The following is a 21,281-nucleotide window of genomic DNA, read 5'->3' on the forward strand; positions in this document are numbered from 1 at the left end:
GGAGCATCACTGCCCACAGAGCTTCACTAATGCTACCTGGAAGCACAGCCACTGATAGTGAAACAGAGACCAAGGAGAAAGTACAAAGGAGAATCAGTAAGGAAAATGGGAACAGGAAGGTCGAGACAAAAGCAGAAGGCAGCGTCCGCCATCCAGCCAACGCATGCCGCTGCTTTTAGACACAAAGTCCGCAAGGAGGACCAGACAACGTGCTCTGGATTTTGGAATGCCCCGTCAGCCCGCAACGGCCTAAGCCTGAAACATCTGAGCGAGCTGTAAATCAAGTCCTTCGGAAATAACATCCGTGCCGTCTTCACCGCTGCCACCATCGAACAAGAGGCAGTGCTCGGGTCACTGTCCTGGACGACCCAAGCTTTCCCAGGGCTGCGTTTCCCCACAAGTGGGCACCTTTCCTAGAGTTTAACTAAGGCTGCTGAAGAGAAAGGAAACAAACAGAATTCACTCCTCCCTCGAACATGTTTCCACAATGGTTTTATTATAAATAGGTTCTCGTAGAGTAAACACACACTGCGTTCAGTTCTATCTGCAAACTTGCTCTAATAACAGAAGGGGGAAGTGGAGCCGTGAGCAGAAGCACAGCTGAACATCGGATGATGATGGCGCTGGCAGGCACCTCTTCCACCAGTGAGTGAACCCAGAGGAATGACCTCGCGGCCAATCGATCCAAGCAAGGTCAGAGGAGGCTGGCACCTCACCCCGTCCTGTAAAGGAGCTGCTTTCTCTCCACAGGTAGGGAGAAGGGGCCGCCCTCCAGCCAACACCAGCCCGAGCATCCTCAGTCGAGATCCTCCGTGAACGCAGCTGGTCGCAAGGAAACCGCTCACTGTTTGCCCGGAGTAATGTCGGAGTAATCCTTCAAGACCCCGGCCAAGTGCTCATTGTGAGTCTTGAACCTCCGCTTCTTCTGTGACACTGGCTTCTTCCTCCGCTGGACGGGAGCCTGTGGAAAAAACAGAAACCGGCAGCAGCATTCATTAGCAGGCAGGCTGGGCGGGGTTGGGGCTGCGGTCTGCTCAGGACCGCAAGCAGCCATTGACAACAGGATCTCTCCTTAGTCTGCGTGGCACAATGGGCACCCCAGACCCTCACAGTGACCTGACTAAAGCCAGAGAGGTGGAGGAAGGCCCAATCAGGCATCCTGTTTTCCAACGCACCAGGCTGGCTTTAAAGCTGTGAGTAATTTGGCCCTCCATGTTGATGGTCTCTTCCCATCTCACAAACAAGCCATGAGCCACGCGGCCTCGTTCCCTGGGGCACCCATTCGTGGTCACCCAGGATGAGCCCCTCTATTTCTGCTGTCATTTCATGCACAGTCACCATCCCTCCAGCCTGCAGTCTACCCCCACCCTTCATAAATCCCCCCAATGTCCCTGGTGCGACCTGGATTTTTAGAGACCGTGGAGCCCATGTGGGAGCCGTATCACGACCCCGCATGAACACTGGTTTCCAGAAGCATCTGGGAATCCCAAAAGCACGGTACAATTTTCCAACTGTAATCCAGTCTGACTGCTCTTCCTATGCAATTCTTGGCCAGGTAACTACCCATGAGACACACGCTAACGAAGCCGACAGGCTACCATGCTCAGCTGGGTGCCCTGCGGGAGTCCCTCTGGCTAATGTGGGTGCTCAGGCCCATCTTCTTCCTCCTTCCCCACATCAGGGTCACCCAGGTGGTTTTCTCCTCTGCTGAAGGGGTCTCCTTATCTCACACCTCACCAGTGCTCAGTGTGTCCCCACCTTACCACAGTACGTATGACAAAGCCTCCAAGAGCTCTGCTCTGATGCCTCACTGTGGTGCAGAGAGGAATAAATTCTTGAAGCAAAGGCCCAAGCACTGTGAGCTCTGGCTCTCCTACACTAGAGCGTTCTGCTCTGAGCAGAACTCAGTGGATCAATGCCGGGCAGTGCCCCGCGTCAGGCACACTCTGGTGAAGAGACATGCCCTGCGAGACATGGGCTCAGGGTGTGCCTAGATCTGTTCTGGCACGGATTAAGAAAGGCCCTCCAAATCAGACCAACAGACACACATGTATGTCAGTGCCCTGTAGTGAAAAACAGGTCTGGAAAACACGCTCAGGGTGAAGAGACGAGGGAGGCCAAATCACAAAGAGTAAAGATGTCGATTCTGTATTTACAGATGCTGCTGGCCTGCGAGAGCTAGCTTTTACTTTTCTTCTTTCTGGTTTATCACTCGGCAGAATCCCTTGCTCTCTTGTAAACAGGTAATGAATACAAGATTGGAAGAGGTGTCGTGAGTTCACCTTTCAGTCCAGTGGACAACTGTTTGGGCCCCAAACAAAATGGGAAGGGGAAAGTGGGGGGGAGGAGGGGCTGGGTGGCATTTGAGACACTGCCCAGCACTTCTGAAAAGCCCTTAGGGCTCTCCCTGAAACACAGTCCCTTTTTTTTTTTTTAACAATATTCTTTCAGTGATGCTACAGGACTGTATGTCCTGGCTTACTAATCTATTATTGGTAGAGATGTGAACTCACTTAATTATTCTGGAAAACAATCCAAGATCAACGAAGAAAATTCAATGAACTTGCAAACTAGTAATCTTACTCCTGGGCAAAACTGGGCAAGGAGGTCAGCCCTGGAGAGGCCTCAAGTAGCTAAAAACAGCCCATCATCCATCCATCCATTACCTTCTCCAGAAACCATTTAAAAATACCTTTTGGAGTACACTATATTTCCACTGATTCCTCTCCAAAAAAGCCCCCCCGATTCAGTGTTACTGAAATGCCACTTCTAGATCATACATACCACTTTCTTTGGTCCAGACTCCTGCATAGAAGAAATACCCTGTCGCTTCAGATACTCTTCAATTTTCTCCTCATCCATAGAATCCACAGTGATGCTCCTCCAAAGTTTTTGAAATTCTGCATGAACAAAGCAAGCATCACTTTAGATTCAGGGGCTGCAGCCTCTATCTAGTACCCAGTGAAAATTAAGACTCAGACATACTCATTTGCTTCAGAGTTGAAATTGAAAGAAAATCAATCTTTATGGAAACAAAGAGGCACTGATGATACGCCCCTAGCATCTACAAGTTGGGACTTGAATAGAAAACAGCCCAGGGAAAGGAAAATTTTGGTTTTCTGAAAAGGAAACACTTGGAGGAAACCACCCAAGATGGCAGAAGAAAAGGAAGTAGCACAGCCAGGCTCTTCCCTACATCTAGAAATCACCCCAGATTAAATCCTGATCAGGAAATCCAAGGAAAAAAACCTTGGTGAGTCATTTTTCCAGGCCAAGTGAGCAGAAGGAGATGGGGTCTAGCCAGGGACACATATGGAGACTTCCCCAAAGGGGCTTGACCTTGGGCAGGTGGTAACCGACACCTCTGATGCTCACCACCCAATGCTGGGGACACAGATCCAGTGTGGACTACAGCAGGAGACCGGCAGCTACGGGTGGTAATCAAGGGCAACGTAACCCTGGGCCCTCAGCCGTATCTGAAGCGCTGAGCAAGCAGGCAAGCAAGTACCAGCTGTGTGGCTTTGATGCCAGGAGAGCAGGGGGGACAGCAGACCCAGGCCGGACAGGGAAGGAGTCCCAGACCAGAGGGAAGCCTCCAGGTGCCACTCTGGGCCAGCAGAGGTCTCCAGCTGCCTGACAAGAGCTGAAGGCAGCAGCAGTCCACTGGAGCTCCAACCAAGGGTGAGCCCGCAGGAACGCTGCCTAGACCCAAATGCCGGTCAGGACCTGGCAGCACTCATACCAGAAGGGCAGCAGTCACCCTTTGGGCAGCAGTCACCCTTTGTCTGGATCAGCTTGCGGCTCTCCATGCTGCACTGTCCCTGAGATCCTAGAAGACAGCACAACTCCCTTAACGCCCAAGAAAACAGGAGCAGGAAGCAAGAAGACACAAAACAGGTCCGAGTACAGTCCGGCCATTCCCCACAGAAGGGTCCAGAGCCTGGCCCTGACACAAAGTCCCAAGGTGGGAAGTGAGGACAGAAGAATGAGCACAGTCTCACCATAAAGAACGAGTGCGGTGCTGAGAATGTTTAAGACACAAACACAAGAGGAGGGAATGGCTCCAAAACATTTCCAAGCAAACCTTCAAAGAGAAACACAGCTTGGGGACAAGTTCAGCTACAATTCTAGTACGAGATGAAGCAAGAGGTAAGAGAAGAAAAGAGCTAAAAATGACTTTACACATCAAATAAATGCACTGGAAGGAGCAACTGGAAAAGAAACAAGAGTACGAGAAAAACAGAACGGAAATGAGAGTTACAGAAGAACTAGAGAGAGAATTAACAGCTTGTAAGAAGAGGGATAAAGCCATACCCAAGCCAAAGACTTCCTGAAAATCGGAATGGACCGGATATAATTTAATAACTCCATGAGAAAGCAAGAAACATTAAAAGGCAAAGTTTAAAAGTTGGAAAAAGGGGCAGCTAGGTGGCACAGTGGATGGAGCACCAGGACTGGATTCAGGCCTCAGACACATAACACTTACTAGCTGTGTGACCCTGGGCAAGTCACTTAACCCCACTGCCTAGCAAAAACAAAAACAAAAAAAACCAAAAGTTGGAAAAAAATGAACTGTAAGATATTTCATAACAAAAACAAACTGACCTGGAAAACAGATCAAGGAGAAGTAATTCAAGAATTGTTGGACAATCTCAAAGCTATGAACAAAAAGAACCTAAACGACATTTCAAGAAATTATAAAACAAAACTTCCCAGAGAGCTCAGAACCAGTGGGCAAAGTGAAGACAGAAAGAATCCACCATTCACCTACTGAAGGAAACACCCGAATGAAAAGTCCCAGGAACTGCCATAGCTGACACTCAGAACTTCTAAGTGAAAACAAAAACCAAAAACTGTCAGCGGCCAAAACAAACAAATTCAAGTACTAGGAGCCACAGTCGGGGTCACACAAAGTTTAGTGGGCACCACTAAGAAGGGATGCAAAGCTCAGAATGCAATCTTGAAGGCGAACGATAAATGCTTACAACCAAGATTAACTTTCCCAGCAAAACTAAGTATAATCCTACAGGGGAAAAAATGGATCTTTAATGAAACAGGGCTTCTAAGCATTCCAGATGAAAAGATAAGAGCTGTAGAGAAACTTCGAAATATAAACACAGGAGTCAAAAGAAAAATAAAAAGTAAACACAAGAGTAATCACAAGGGACTAAAGAAGGATCAGCTGTTTCCATTTTAATATGGGGAGATGATTCATGTGTCCCCTCAGAACCCTATATTCATTGAGGCCTTGAGGGAATCTAATACAACAGAGTCTGGGAATGGAGTTCTCTTTTTATGTGTTAATGACCTTAAAAGAGGAAAGAAGAGAGAAAGGCATACTTGGAGGAAGAGTGGGAGAAATTATCTCCCATAATTCGTGTGGGTAAGTAAGTCACTCTAACAAAACAATGAGGAAGAAAGGGTAGAGGGAAGAAGGCAACACAAACCTGAATCTCATCTGAACTGCTCGAAGAAGGGAAGAACGCCTCCCCCCATCCAACATACATACCACACACACACACGCACAACACATTATACATCTATAGACACACACATACCACACCACACAAATGCCACACACACATATCACAGACACACAGTGGAGTGCAGAAATACATGTCACTCAACAGGGAGCAGGAGGGAAAGGTGAGAAGGGAGAATAAGAGGGAGACCAGAAAGACAGTGATTAGTCATAAGCCAAACCAACTTAACTACAGAGTGGATGGTGAAGAGAGGCTTAAAATGGAAGAAATCAAAAACTGGGTTCTGGGTGGGGGAGAGAAAAGAGGGGCAGGGGACCAGAGGCAAACTGCATCCAACCTAGAGCAGACTGCTCCCCTCTCTCACCAAACTCTTTTTCTTTATACAGAGGTGATAGGTAACTCTGCTCCCCACTGGCTTTTTGGACCTCTTTTGCCATTTAGGTTAGGCTGTTTTTTAAGGTGTTATTTTCTTCAGTATTTTTTTGGGTCTCCTTTAGCAAGCTGTTGACTTGTTTTTCACGATATTCTTGCATCACTCTCCGTTTTCCCTCCACTTCTCTTACTTGCTTCTCAAAATCCTTTTTGAAACTCTTCCATGGCCTGGGACCGATTCATATTTTTCTTGGAGGCTTTGGATGTAGGAGCTTTGACTTTATTGTCTTCTTCTGGTTGTATGTTTTGATATTCTTTGTCACCAAAGTAAGATTCTATAGTCTTGAGGTTTTTTTCCTGTTAGCTCATATTCCCAGCCAATCATTTGACTTCTTAATTCTTTGTTAAGCAGAGGGTGTACTGTCCCAAACTTCAGGGGTTTTGTACAGCTGCTTTCAGAGACACTTCTGGGGACCTGTAAATTTTCAGTTCTTCCAAGGTGGTATGATCAAAGGGGAGGTGTTTACTCTTTTCCTGGCCTGTGCTCTGGTCTATGAGTGACCACAAGCACTCTTTTTTGCCTTGGAACTGTGAAGAGGATTCCCTCTGCGCCATGACCACAAGCCCCGCCACACCAGCACTTCTCTTCACCCCAGGACCACCACCCAGTACTATGACCTAGAGCCAAGCACAGGCAAAACAAGAGAACCCTGCCTCGGTACCAGCAAAGAGATCCCTGCAATCCCCCTCTGATCAGCCACTCGATTTCCCCACTGTCTACGGATCGAGAGCTCGCGAAGCAACTGCTGCCGCTGTGGCCGCCACCCCGGGGATTTCACTAGGGCTAGGGCTGAACCACTTTCCTCTCTCACCCGACAGACCTTTCCCACTGACCTTCTAAATGTCTTTGGCATTTGTGGGTTGAGAAGTCTGGAAACAGCTGCCTGTGATTCAGTCTCTTAAGGGCTGCTTCAGGTTTGCTGAGGCCTGGTCTTTGCCTGTGTGGCCCACGCTGAACTGTGCTCCTCTCCCAGCCTGGTGCAACAGACCTTTCCTGTCAACCATCCAGGTTGTCTTGGGCTGGAAATGTGTTTCACTCTGTCTTTTTGCGGGTTCTGCTGCTCTAGAATTTGTTTAGAGTCATTTTTTACAGGTATTTGGAGGGGTTTGGGGGGAAAGCTCAAGCAAGTCACTGCTTTTACTCCGCCATCTGACCAACACAATAACCACTCATGATTCCAGAAGACTCAAGATGAAACATGCTCTTGAAAGAGAGGTGACATCCTCAGGGTAAACTGAAACATACGTGTCTTTTGGATATGACCAATGCAGGAATTTGTTTCCTTGGTGATGCATGTTTGTGACAAGTATTTTGTAGTCTGTCTGTTTTCTTCCCCATGGGCTGGGGGAGGTAGAGAGGGAAGGGGTGGGAGTGAGAGTTATTTTTTGTTACCTGAAAACAATAAATTTAAATTTAAAAAGAAACCCGTGCTCTGCCTTAAGCTCTGCGAGCACATAAGAGCACATAAGCGGTGCTCTATTTTCAAAGGTTATGCTGTCAACACTCAAGCTTTAATCCCCCAAACAGCTTTCTCCACACTTAGTGAAAGCAACAGGCCTCTGCAAAAACCAAAACCCAAAACGAAGTAAACCCTCTAAACCCCAGAATATGTGCGTTACATCCGTTTCCCCACATATAATGGAACTTCGCATTCCACTGGTAAGCAGATGGACTTTTGAGTAGTTCTGAGGGAGCAGAAGGCACTCAACAGAGTGCTTGGCACAAATCAGATACTTAATAAATGTGCACTGACAGACCGATTGATGGGGAACAGAATCTCTGTGCTCATTTGCTAGGGCAGGATGGGGGGACAGAGAGTTGGCGAATGTGCTTCTGACAGAGAGACCAAAGAAATGGCGAGGGATGCTGGATGAGTTCTAAAGACAACAGGAGAAGCGCGCATTGCTCGCCCCGCATCTCTCACAGTCAGGAGGTAGAGGCGTTCGGTGTACTTCCTCCCAAGCCGCCAACGACTTCCGAAGGGCTCAGCCAACAGCCTCACCTCTGTGCAGCCTCTGACACTGCTGACGCCCCGTCTGGAAGCTGCTCTATCTTGGGCCTCTTCTTACCAGACTGAGTACTACCTATTCACCTTTGCTGGATCTGGATCCAGTTTACCCCTAAGCTTCTGTCCAGGAGCTTCTCCTTTCCCCTCCTATGCCACCTCACTTCATGACCTCTTCAGTAGTCGTGGGCTCAACCATTTCCACAGGAGTGATGACCTAATCTATAAATCCAGCCCTAACCTCTCTCTGGAGCTCCAGGATCACCTCTTGGACTTCTTGACCTGGATGTCCCAAAGCCATCTTAAAATCAGTATGCCCACCCACAAGTACAAAAATATTTACAGCAGCTCTTTCTGTGGGGGCAAAGAATTGGAAACTGAGGGGACGCCCATCCACTGGGGAATGGCTGAGCAAGTTGTGGGACATGAATGTAATGGAATGCTATTGTGTTATAAGAAATGATGAGCAGGCAGAACTGAGAGAACATCGCACACAGTCACAGCCACGTTGTGCCATGACTAACGTTGACAGACTCAGCCCTTCTCAGCAATGCAAGGATCTAAGATGTCTCCACAAGTCTCATGATGGAAAATGCCATCCGCATCCACAGAAAGAACTACGGAGTTTGAATGTAGATCGAAACAGACTATTTGCAATTGTTTTTCTTCTGTATTGCTTTGTTTCCTCTTTCTGGTGGTTCCTCCTATTGGTTCTAATTCTTCCTTACAACATCATTGATGTGAAAAAGTGTTTAACAGGAATGTATATGTATAGGCTATATCAGATTGTGCACTATCTTGGGGAGAGAGGGAGGGAAGGAGGGGGAGAAAAATTTAAAACTGAAAAGTTTATGGAAGTGATCACTGATAAATCAAAATAAATTAATTAAAATTTTTTTTAAAAAAATCAATATGTCCAAAATAGAACTCAAATTTCCCTTCCAAACCTCCCTTGACCCAAAAGATGATGAGCTTTGGAGTATCACCATCTTTCCAATGCCTGGATCACAACCTTGGCATCACCCTCTGTTCCTCCCTCCCACTCGAGTCTCACTAGTTCTATCTTCCCACTATCTCTTGTACGCGCCCATCCTTTCTGCTCACACAGCCGCCATCCTGGAGCAGGCCCTCATGACCTCACACCGACACCACTGCGACAGCCCACGGGCTGGCCTCCAGCTCTGAGTCTCTCCGACCTCCAGCCCATCTCCACTCAGCTGCCAGAGACCCTCCTAAAAGGGTGGGTGAAGCCCATGGCCCTCCCTCTACCTGACACATAGTCCATGGATGCGTCTCCCCCATCAGAACGTGAGTGTCACAAGAGTGGGACCTGCCCGACTCTTTGCATCCCCAGCACTCAGCACAGTGCTTGGCACAGAGGTGGTAGTAACTGCTTCGCTCACACATTCACAGACTCCAGTGGCTTCCTAAGGCCTCCAAGACTAAAGCCCTTCAGAACTTGCTCCCTTCCCAATCTTCTGGCCTTCTTGCACCTTCCTCCGCTCCATCACCTGACGATGCCCAGGAGAATTTCCCTCTTCCTCTCCACCTCCCAGCTCAAAGCCCACCTTCTGCAGGCCTTTCCTGGTCCGCCCCCCACTGCTAGGTCTCCCCTCTGAGATCACTCTCCACCTTCGATCTAAGTGCCGGCTCAAAGTTGTTTCCAGCTTTGGACTATGGGCTCTGAGGCTGGGGACCAGATTTTTGCCTTTCTTTGTATCCCCAGGGCCCAGCATGGTATGGGCCACAGAGAAAGCACTTGAGTGCTTGTGGACTGACTGACTGAGGCATCTAGAAGAGAACTTCTTCTGGCCACATGAACAAGGTGACGAGAAGACACTGGACACGTTGGGTCACCTTCCCTTTTGGCTTCGGCTTTCACAAAACACCTCCTTTTCCTGAAAATCTTCTTGAGACAGTCATTTTTTCCCCAAAGCGCTGCCTTTCTGTATCCTCCAGAAGTGTCAAAGGGAAGAGAACTTAGCTGAAGAGGGAGCTAAGCAAACGTTTCACCAGGACAACCGTCATCCCTAAGGAGGCCTGAACCTTCAGGAATGCTTCCTCCAGGCAGGGACTGGGTCGGCCCACTCCTTTCATCCCAAAGGCCCAGCTTTACAGTCAGCAGGGTCAGCTCACAAACCAGAGAGAAATAAAATGACGCGCTGTGCTGGGACAGACTCTTCCTTCTTTCCTGTCCCAAAGTATCTAATGTGAAACCTCAGGCTGTCAAATTGGTCAGATTCTGCCACAGCCGGGGAACTTCGATGCTCCTCACACGGCAAGTACACGACGACACCGCATGCTGAGCTGATGGACGCAGGCTCCACCGACACAGAAATCTGAGACCAAGAGCCCTGCACGATGAACGTGCACTACAGAAAGCCAGAGGGGCAGCGGGGGAATAATGGGACTCAGGAGACCAGGTTTAAGTAACGTGTGTGTTACTGTGAGGGGTCACCTAAGAAAGATGATATGCAGACTAAACTCCGGGACCAAAAAGGTACCTTCTAAGTCTAAAATTCTGTATTTCTCCAATAACGTAACTGGATACCTTATGACCTGCTTCATAAAATATCGCTCTCTAGACCAGGGTTTTAGATCACATTTAAGGACTCAGTATCAAGGGGCAGCTAGATGGTGTAGTGGATAGAGCACTGGCCCTGGAGTCAGGAGGACCTGGGTTCAAATTCAGCCTCAGACACATGATATATACTAACTGTTGTGACCCTGGGCGAGTCCCTTAACCCCCCCAAAATCCAAAGCAAAACAAAAATAAGGAATCAATATCATAGTTACTCAATCCATTCAACCACTTACTGACTCCCTATCCCATGAGAAGAACCGGAGGGCAATAAAAGGACAAACAATACTGGGTGCTTATAATCTAGGAGAGGTGATAAACATGTGTGCGGACAAAGGAAACACAAAACTATTCATAAGATGGGCGTCAGAGGAACAAACAGGCAGAGAGAGCGTGAGGAAGAGCTCATTTCCAGGGGTGTATGGAGGAAGAAGCGCGCAATGCAGGGCCTGGCGGGTAGACGGATGTCAGCAGAGGGAGAGGAGAGCTGCTCCCGCTGTGGCCTGCCCTCCAACCCGGAATCCCTCAGACAGACAAGCTCCGTGAAGGCACACGGGAACATAAGTGCGTGCCCGAGGGCAGGGACCTTCTCTCTTTTTGTTTGTGTTTATATTCCTGAAGCCTGGCATACAGCGAGAGCTTAATAACTGAAGGCTGACCCATAACTTTAGTTGTGTCACATCTACAGCACAGTCCCTTCATTAGACTCCAGCTCTGAGATGTGTGCTCAGGCTGTGGAGGTGACCAGTGAGCAGGAGCTCTGGTCATTCCCACTGACCAGAGAAACAGCCCATCCTGGCCCAGGGCAGATTGGGGGTCTCTCACAGGAAAGCCAGTCCAGCCCATCCCCCAGCTACCGGAGAGACATGGGCAGCTGGAGCTACGATTCGCCTGTGGGGTGGGAACAGCCACACGGATGAAAACACTGGTGGTGCTCGCCAGCTCCAGTCTCACCAGGCTTTCTCCCTTATTTTTGCTCTCACTCTCTTCGGGAGCCCTCAAGCCTCCTCTCAGAGGAGGGCTTTGTTATGACTCGACGACACGCCCTTCTTGTCTCCTGAGTGTGAGATGCAAACCAGAACTCCCTGGACTGCCTCCTACCATCCTGCCCTCAAAGCAGAGCCTAGAATCGGCAGGGGTTCTGCACTCCTTTGTCACCAAGGGGTCTCATGACCCACCACAACAAAAAGGGGGAAGAACCCCTGTGCTAGCCCAGGCATCCTCTTAGGGCATGACCATGAAAGGCCTCTAAGAGGTCACCCTCATGGGGCGCCACCGTCCACACATCATTGCCTCCAGCTTATCAAAGTCCTTCCCAAAATGGGGGGGGGCCCTAGGATGAAGGAGGACGACGCACGGCACTGGTGACCAGGCCACAGGCTTCCGGACACTTCTTCAGATGAAGCCTGTACTTGTGAAGTGGATGACTCAGAGCCAGGGGCTGCACTTTACTTTGGCTCCCATTCAACGTCGTATGAAAGAGATCCAGTCTGCTGAGACTTCCTAAAGCTTGTCTCTGTCACCCACCAAGGGAGGCAGTCCTCCATGAGGAGGAACTCTCCCCCTCTCCTTTCCTCGTAGCCCCAGGGCTGCGCAGTAAATGCTTGCTGACTATCTGTGGTCAGGGCCACTCAAGCCTTTGTCTTAGTTAGTGGTTAATGAGCAGCTCCCTCAAAGCCGGCAGCAACAGTAACTACCCCTGGTGGGCCAGCTATCCGGCTGGCTCTGAATCCACCACACTGCTCCACTCTGTCCACAACGACAGCCAGGGAGACCCTGTCACGGGCATTCATAAGATCTAGGTCCGGGGTATCTACAGAGCTGCGTCTTCTACAAGTCTATGAGCCTCGGTCCAAAAGGAAACAAGGAAAGCCTGAAGGGAGCTTTCTGTCCTTCCCGAAGCCTTGCAGACTCTCATCCCGTCTGTGATACCTCGTCTTCACTCACGCGCCTTCAACTAGTTCTGCCATCACCCACTGTGGGCATGTACTTCATTTCCAGTTCTCTGCCACTCTCCAAGGGCTGCTATGACCACCTGGAGACATATGATGGGGCTCTTCTGTTTCTCTCTGACCTGGGGGGAGGCAGGGGTTAACATGCCTAGCCATGCGATCCAGGTCAAAGGGTATGAACATTTTAGTCACTTCCACAACGCTTTCCAGAAGAGTTGAGCCAACTCACGGCTCCACCAGCGCTGCATTAGCACCCACTCCTCACACTGACCATTTCCATCGTGTGTCATTATTGCTCATTGGCTGAGCTAAGCCCGAGGTGTTTTAATTCACACTTCTCCTGTGAACAATATGAAAAAGTTAATAATTTTAAACCCTCCTTTTCAGAAGTTTGTTTGTATTCTTTGACCATCATCTGCTAGCTTGGGGCTTTACAGATTTGCATTAGTTACCCATATGTCCTAGATAGCAGACCTTGATCACAGCTATTCAATACGAACAAAGTTTCCCCCTCCAGGTGACCACCTCTCTCTACAGCTCAATTACAATGACTTTGTTTGTGCAGAAACATTTCAATTTCACTCCATAAAAGCGATCTCCTTTTTATCTTTTGTGACTGCTTTTATCCTTTGGCTAAGGAGTCACCTCTTGGCCACGGCAGTGATGGGCACTCAATCTCGCTCCTCTCACATTTTTTTATGGTCCAACCGTTAGTATTCAGGTCACAGATACACCCTGAGTTTCTTGTGGTACATGGGATGAAGCTGCTAGTCTCAGCCTAATTTTTGCCACACTATTCTCCAGTTTCCCCGGCAATTCTTGTCACAGAAGGAGTTCTTCTGCAGATAATGTTATTCAGGTCTATCAAACATCAGGTTATTTATATAATTGTTTGCTGGTTTGTTTCACTGTCTTAAATCAAGCAGTTCTGAGGGTTACTGCTAACTGGAGGTAGGTCCAGAAGGCTTTCCCTTCACACCACCTGGGTGTGGCTGCTTTCCTGGGTCATCTAGGCCCTCTGCCCTTCCAAAAGAATCTTGCTCTTCTCTTGCCTCACTTTGTAACGTGTCCCCTGGCACAGCATTAAACCTGTGGAGTCATTTAGGCCGCACTAGCACAGGCCACACAAGGAGAGGGACTTTCTCCTCAGTTATTTAAGTTTTTCTTCCTTTCCTGAAGGAGCATTTTGTAACCCTCTAGACAGGTCTTAGGTGTGCCCTGTTACACTAACTCCCAGGCAGTTTACGCCTTCTGCCATACTCATGAATGGGAAGGCCTTTCTCAGTCACTCTCTCTGTTATTGCCATAAAGAAAAGCTCTGGCTCTTTTGGTGGTTTGCTTTGTATCCTGAGATATTACTGGAGCTATTATTAAGTGTCTCCTTGTCTTTGCTGAATTCTCTGGTAATTCGGTAACAGAATGTTACTGTGCTGTAAAGAAGGGTAGATAAAATGAATACAGAGAATCACGTGAAGACAGAAGACACGGGAGCCGGCAAACTGCATGCACCGCCGCCGAGGACGGGTTTTCGCCGTCCACGACCGACAGATTGAACTCAGCATGTTCCGGCTCGAGAACATGGGGCCGAAGCTGGACCCCGAGGAACTCAAGCGCAAGATGCGTGAGGACGTGGTCTCCTTGGTTCGCAACTTTCTCCTCTACGTGGCCCTGCTGCGCGTCACACCCTATATTTTAAGGAAGTTGGACAGCATGTGAAGATCATGGTTGGAGAGACACTGGCACGTGAGAGCGTGAACTTCAGAATATGGTTACGATTTCTCTTCCTATAAACAGGCACAAAAAGACATCAGAGACTTTTGGTACTGAATAAATATGAAAACTCCACTTACTAAGAATGAGTCTGACCTCGGTGAAAATGCTACCAACTGAAAGAAAGCATGAAGTTTTTTTCTCTTTGACACCATTTAAGAAATGTTAAGCAGACTTCTTTGGTCTCACACTGCTGCGCTGGTATTCATACAACCTTCATAAATTTTGGTTCAGCTGTAAATAGTTCTATCAAACTACATTTTGTAGCGAATACTCATTGTGAGGGAGCTACCTCTGAAATTATCTCATTACTTCTGTTGAACCTCCTTGCCTCTGTGAGGAATACACATTGTGAAAGATTTTACTGTGATTACTTTTGCTGAAATTGCTACCATTGTAATAGCACAATACTGTTAGTCTTGATTTTTAATAAATGTGCCACTTTTTTAAAGTAAAAAGAAAAAGAAAAGAAGACATGATGCAAAGTGGAAACACACAATGACTCCAACAAGGTAAATGGGAAGAACAACAAGCCAAACTGAAAGCTGTGAGATTGTAATGACTGAACTTGGCCCCACAGAGGCCTGCCATCTTTGTAAAGGCTGGGTCTACTCGGCAGAGGCCTGGTTAGTTTTTCTGAGTGTTTTTTCTCCTTTGTTACCAGAAATGACTCTCTGGAGAGGGGGCAGAGAAAGATTTGAAAATGAAAGTGACATGAAAACAAGGAATACCAATAAAATATTTTTAGAATGTAAATCTTTGTCCCCTTGGAGACAACCCGGCAAAGTTGAGAGAAGGCACTGGGCTAAGAATCGGAAGCTGGGTGATCACGGATGAGACACTCTCAGAGACTGCTGCCCCGGGTGAAAAATGAGAATACTTATGGTGCCTACTTTAAAAGGCCTAGCACATGCCAGCCAGCAGGGCAAGGGAAATGGCAGAAAGGCAGCGGCTGGCACCCAGAGGGGAGAGCCCCGTGGCTGAGACAACTGAGGGCGGCTTGGGGCTGGTCCAGACTGGATGCCTGACGGGCACCACGCACTCTAAAAGCAGCTTCTAGGGCTCCAGGTGCGTTCCTTCTCCCCCTCGCTCACTTCTGACCCACCAGGCTTCTCATAGGAATGGTGATGCTGCCACCTGCAGGTCCAACACGGGCCCACACCCGCCCAGCTGCTCTGGGGATGGACGCCCAAAGGAGGCAGGAAGGGGAGGAGGGAGCTGGGCTGTGGCGAGGACGACACCCACCTTCCCATGCCTTGGCAGATCAAGGGCGCCCAGGACTGACTGCAAAAACTGAGCTGTGAGCTGGGGAACACAGCACGGAAAACTGGCCAGCGGGCTCGACAATCGCCTCACAGGAACGACGAAGACAACACTCCAGCTGGGAGTGATCTTTGCGATCAGCCAAACACCTTCCTTTACAACTGGAGAAACTCATCTAGCCATTTTAAAATTTGACATAAAGGTGAAAGTCTGTTCAAAAGACACACGCACGCACACACGACCTCATCACAACACAAGCTACAGGGAACGCTGTTGTGGCCTAGGAAACGGTGCCTCATTTCTCAGCAACCAGAGAAGCAGGAAAGTAGCTACAGGAAGGGAGGGCTGCAGAGCCACGCCAGCAGTGCCAAGAAAATAACGTACCACGATTTTAAACAAGCCCCACAACAGCGGCCCAACGATCAAAAGAGCCGAGGTGGCCCCAAAGAAGGGACAGAGTAAACAGACGTCCCCCTCCTCTGGACGCGGGCGCTGAACACTGCTCAGGCCTCCAGATTCGGTCCGTGGGCATTGTCAGCTTTGCTCACTTTCCCCCTTTCCTCTTTTTCTTACAAATATTCTTTTTAGGCCTCGTGATGGAAAACGCTCTCCACATCCAAAGAAAGAAGCACGGAGTTTGAACGCACACTGAAGCAGATGATCGGCTTTTTTTTTCCCCTTCTGTTTTGTTCTGTTTCCTCTTCCTGGTGGTTCCTCCTGTTGGTTCTATTTCTTCCTTACAATATCACTAACGTGAAAAGATGCTTAATAGGAATGTATGTGTAGAGCCTATATCAGATCGTGCGCCGTCCTGGAGGGGGTGGTGGGGAAGGAGGGGGAGAAAGGTTTTAAACTCAAAAGCTTATGGAAGTGATTGTTGATAAATCAAAATGAACTAATAAAAAAAAAAGAAAACAATATTCTTTGTTATATCAGATGGTTCTCTGGGGAGAAGGCAGAGGAACACTGGGAGAAATTTGGGAAATGTAAAAAAAAAATCAATAAAAATTTAGTTAAAAATGGAAATTTTTGCTATGTTATACAGAAAGGAAGACACATTTGTTTACATAAAAAAACTGGATGAACGCTGTACTGCCAATAATAAAGTGGAGAAAGAGTAGGTGGCGACATCCTGCAAAGCGGGGATGTTTCTCTGTATCTGACACAGCCTCACTTTGAGAGGCCCAATACTGCTCTGCCTTTCTATTATTGCTGCACTGGCATGAAATATCAAGTTATTGCTAATAAAATTTGATTTGCTTTTCAAAGCGCTGTGTCAGGAACAAAAAGAATCTATTTGGTGGAACTGCATATTGTAGATTTCTAGTACTTTGTGCGGAACAAGACATAGTCATAAGTGGGTTCTTGAGAACAGTTACTGTGGTATTTGTGAAAGGCGGACTCTACTGACATAGCATGACACCTCCCTTCCCCGCCAAAGCCCCTCATAGTCATCATATTAAGGGTTTCAAATAAAAATAGGGACTCCAGCTGTCTAGCCTTGAATGACAGAGCAGTACCTAGGTAGGCAGAAGACATGACCCCAAAACTGTAAATGTGAGCCCTCCAAGATGACCCCTCACATGTTATAACAAAGGTGAGAAATAACTAATGAGCATGGTTCTTTGGGAAAGTCTTGATGTTCATTACAAAGCAGTCCTATCCTAGTCCTGAGTCCTGACTCATTCCAGACACTTTTATGATTCCTGCATATCAGCCAGCAGTCTAATTTTCTGCTAATTTTTCTCATGTCAAAATTTTACAATTTTTGTTGTAATCACATTGCTAAAACAAAAGTGATAAAGAAGTTGTGACAAGAGGCAGGGAAAGACAGTTGGAGGCAGAGTCCAAAGAGATCTGGGTCTGAATCCCACTTGTAGACCTCAGTCTACCCTATATGGACAGTGACACTTACAGACACAGATGGTACTATGTGGGGAGGTAGCTGGGCGAGGGGGAGTGTGAGGCCTCCACTATGAGGACCTCCAGCTTGACCCTTCTCTGCCAGGCAGTGACACAATTACAAATGTGACCAACAATCACTAGGCGTGAAATCTCGAGAGATGAGCAGTGCCCAGCAGCTGGAGCCCCAGCACAACGACAACGCACAAAATGGTCAGCCATTGCTCCTCCTGGGGTTCATGAGGCCCAACTCTGACCCCTGGGGTCCCCTCCCCGGGCTAACTCACCTTCATCCACTGTGAACTGACAGCTCTTATCATTGAAGAAAAGGATCTTCTTCTTGTCAGGACGCGTGACAAAGATGATCTGGTCCCCCAAGGCCTGTAATTTAGAAGTATAGACAGAAGTGATTCTCTTATGCGCACACAGCTGTCAGGGTGAACACCAAGGAGCTTCAGTCTGCAGGCACCCCCCCCCCCCACGCCCTGTGTGTGTGAAGCTGACGGGTGCTGGCAATCACACAAGTCAGGACGGGGTGCTGACTGTGGGAAGCCAAAAGCCAGCCCGGGCACGGAGACCCAGGAGTCTAGGACTCCCTTGGACAAACAAGGGGTGTGAGCCAGAGGATGTCAAAGGACCTGCGTAGACACAACTACCGTCACAAATACCCAGACACAGCTCACATGGTACCAAGAGCAAGGCTAGTGCTGCCTGAAGCTTCCAGGCAGCATTTGAAGCCAGGTCTCCCCTCCTGACCCCAGCCTCGGCTTCTTCCATACTCTCTGAGAGGAGCCATGTGTCAGGGCCCTCTTCTGAGATTTATAGTACTGTAGGGAGATGCAGATCTCAGCCTCTCCTTGGCTCAGTCAAAGGCCCTGGACCAAAAGGCAGCCCCATGAAGTCACCCCCCGAGAACAGCCCATGTGCTACGGGAACGTTCTGAAAGCTCTGTGACCTTCAGGGGCTGGGGGAGAGAGATTCGTCCCGAGTGTGGACCATAGCCATTCCCCACATGGCCCTTCTCCTCATGCGGGGCCAGGCACGACCCCCCTGACCTGAACTAACCAGTAACGGCTTTCAGACGAAAGGGGCCAAGGGAAGCTACAGTAGGAGGGCTCTGAGGGAGCAGTGCTGAATAGCTGCCCTGGGCATTATTAAAGATAAAAATGGATGACCAAGGCGAGTTTCAGAATCCGAGAGGATTTAAAAACAAGGCAATGCCCTATGTGCTTATGACAGTTTTGGGACAGAGGCCTTGGGCTCAAATCTCACCCCTGCTACTCTCTATGTGCTTGGCCTTGGGGAGGTACATCACCTTTCTGGGCCTTATTCCTCAGCTGTAACATGGGGAGGTCAGACCTCTAAGGTCCTGTCTGACCCCTCTGTGACCCCATTTGGGGTTTTCATGGCAAAGATAATGGAGGGGTTTGCCATTTCCTTCTCTAACTCATTTTTACAGATGAGAAAAGTGAGGCAAACGAAGTGAAGTGACTTGCCCAGGCCACCCAGCTAGGAAGTGTCTGCTGCCAGATTTGAACTCAGGACGTTCCTATTCAGTCCTATTCTGCCCCACTCTATGCCCCTATGATCTAGACCTTCCCACGGCGGCAGAAGCAGCAGACAACAATCAGAGTCTGTGGACTTCCAGTGAGAAAGGACACAGGATGACCACGCCCAGCTCTTCTCACAGCATCATCACCAGGCGATGGATCAGCAGCACGGAGAGAACGAGCAGCCTACAGAGAAGTGGAACTATAGGCTCCCACTAGGGTGGGAGCCAGTGGTAGGTCTCCCCAAGTGTTGCGGGCCAGTGGGGCTGTGCCGCTGGCTCTCCTGAAGGGTGCACCTGGCCAAAGGACATCCATCTCCTGAATCCAAAGTAAGGCCCTACCTTAGACTGCTAGAGAAGCTTCCTAAAAAAATCTGTCCATGGTTCCAGTCACTCCCCTGGACCACCTTGCTAATTAGTTGTCTCTACTGGGTCCGTGACTTAGGACACTTCTGCAAGAATCTTCAGAAGTTTTACCTTAAAATAAATTCTGTCACTAGCAATTTGGGGCAAGCTTAGATTCTATAATCTGAGTGAGCAAAATATCTGACTTAGGCCATCTATGGGCTTCCTTACCATGGAGATAGGAGGGAACGACTCTTCCCAGCAGGGCCTGAATGTGACGGGGGATGGTCATCTGTAGCACTTTGAATCCTGAGAACCACTGCCACCCTCCCGCCCCCCTCGCCAAGCCAGAGCCGCTGCTTGGGACGAACAACTTTCACAGGGGCTCCCAGTAGTCCCCAAGCATCCGCAGAGGCTATCTTCGGAGAAGCCCCAACCCCCAGGGGAAAGCCAGACCAAGAAACTCAGAAGGATGGCACGATTCCAGAATGAGAAATGCAAACTCTGGAGGCGACGTAAAAATGCCGATTCCCTTCCCATTTCCACTAGAAATAGATGCCAACCTCCAAAGTCTTCCCAGGTTTTTCTGAAACCAATCTGAGTGTCACTTCTTCTAGCATAACAGTATTCCATCACAATCATACACCACAACTCGTTCAGCCATTCCCCAACTGACAGGCATCCCCTCGATTTCCCATTGTTTGCTGCCTCCAAAAGAGCTGCTATAAGTATTTATACACATAGGTCCTTCTTTCCCCTCTGCCCTCTTTGGGATACAGACTGAGCAGTGGTATTGCTGGGTCTGAGAGTCTGCATGGTTTCACAGCCCTTTGGGCATGGTTCCATATTGTTCTCCAGAATGGCTGGACCAGTTCACAGCTCCACCAACAGTGCACTGGTGTCTCTACTTTTCCACATCCCCATTAGCATCTGTCATTTTCCTTTTTTGTCATGTTAGCCATCTGGCGAGTGTGAGGTGGTACCTCAGAATTGCTTTAATGTACATTTCTCCGATGGCTTAGAAGTCTTTATCAGAAAATTACCTGCACAGGTATCCTTTGACCATTTATCAATTGAATGGCTTGTGTTTTTATAAATCTGACTCACCTCCCTATATATCAAGCATCACTTTGATCACTAAAAAATACTCAAGGTCTCCACAGTGCTCACAGGATAAAGCCCAAGTTCCTGGCCTTCTTTCCCTGTCTTTGTTCCCCCATGGCTCCTCCTCATGAATTTAAATCCTAGCCAAACTGGTTTATGCAGACCTTTGCTACTTTTGAGCCCAGTGTGATCCACCCAGTCCTCTAGGTCTGACCACTGTGACAACTCTGTCAGAGCCCAGAATAAGCCAGACGAAGGCTTCCTCTAGCCAACACATATCCGCTCCCTGCCCCGCCCCAACACTTCCCCCCTCCAACTTCCCCAACAGGATTCCCTCCCAGCACTAAGAGGCCAGAGCTCTCATCCTAACCAGCAGCACAGACTAGTTAGCTTGTGGCAAGAGGTAACCCTATTGTGAACTGGGTGCACTCCAGCCCTTGTCCAAAGGCCCTGGAGTCACGGGCTTTCAATGGCTCTCTTCACCCCTAACCCCCGTCTGGCTGCACACGCAGCACTGTCGCCAGAACGCCCCCTGCTTCCCCCAGACGCCTGGCCCCTTCCATGGAAGGATGTTGAAAAATCATAAAAAGCAAAGCATCCACCATCTCTGGTAATCAAACGCACAATCATCACACAATCACCTTGATGGCTTTCTGGGCATTGGGCAGCCCCTCCTCAATGTCTTCTAGGAGGATTCCTCCCAAGCCTCTCTGGTCATGCTTATCGAGGAGCCGGAGCAAGGCCTTCTTATCTTTCAGGTTGTACTTGGGCTTGAAGGCGTATTTCCCATCTACTACTTCAATTTTGGGGTTGTTGACTAGCGCCTGTAACAGTGACAGAGCAAGAGGATGTGCAACATACACAGGGACTCTTCAGTTCTACTCTCAGGACACC

At 48.6% G+C, this 21,281-nt stretch overlaps 1 protein-coding gene and 1 pseudogene across 2 annotated transcripts in view; one reads left to right on the plus strand and one right to left on the minus strand.

The window, feature by feature from the left end:
* Window positions 1–477: 477 nt before the first annotated feature.
* Window positions 478–21,281, minus strand: part of GTF2E2 (general transcription factor IIE subunit 2) — an 87,442-nt gene continuing 66,638 nt past the window's right edge. For both annotated transcript variants that reach the window (XM_021008286.2, XM_021008287.2), the window contains exons 5-8: window positions 21,029–21,211; window positions 17,677–17,770; window positions 2,785–2,900; window positions 478–961 (exon numbers count right to left, since the gene is read on the minus strand). In XM_021008286.2, coding sequence (XP_020863945.1) covers window positions 842–961; window positions 2,785–2,900; window positions 17,677–17,770; window positions 21,029–21,211 — 513 coding nt within the window. In that variant the 3' untranslated portion in view covers window positions 478–841. The remainder of the gene's footprint in view (window positions 962–2,784; window positions 2,901–17,676; window positions 17,771–21,028; window positions 21,212–21,281) is intronic.
* Window positions 11,833–16,446, plus strand: LOC110222973 (mitochondrial import receptor subunit TOM5 homolog pseudogene; annotated as a pseudogene).

The sequence above is a fragment of the Phascolarctos cinereus genome, unplaced genomic scaffold, assembly GCF_003287225.1.
Source record: "Phascolarctos cinereus isolate Bilbo 61053 unplaced genomic scaffold, phaCin_HiC Scaffold_9;HRSCAF=440, whole genome shotgun sequence".
NCBI lineage: Eukaryota > Metazoa > Chordata > Mammalia > Diprotodontia > Phascolarctidae > Phascolarctos > Phascolarctos cinereus.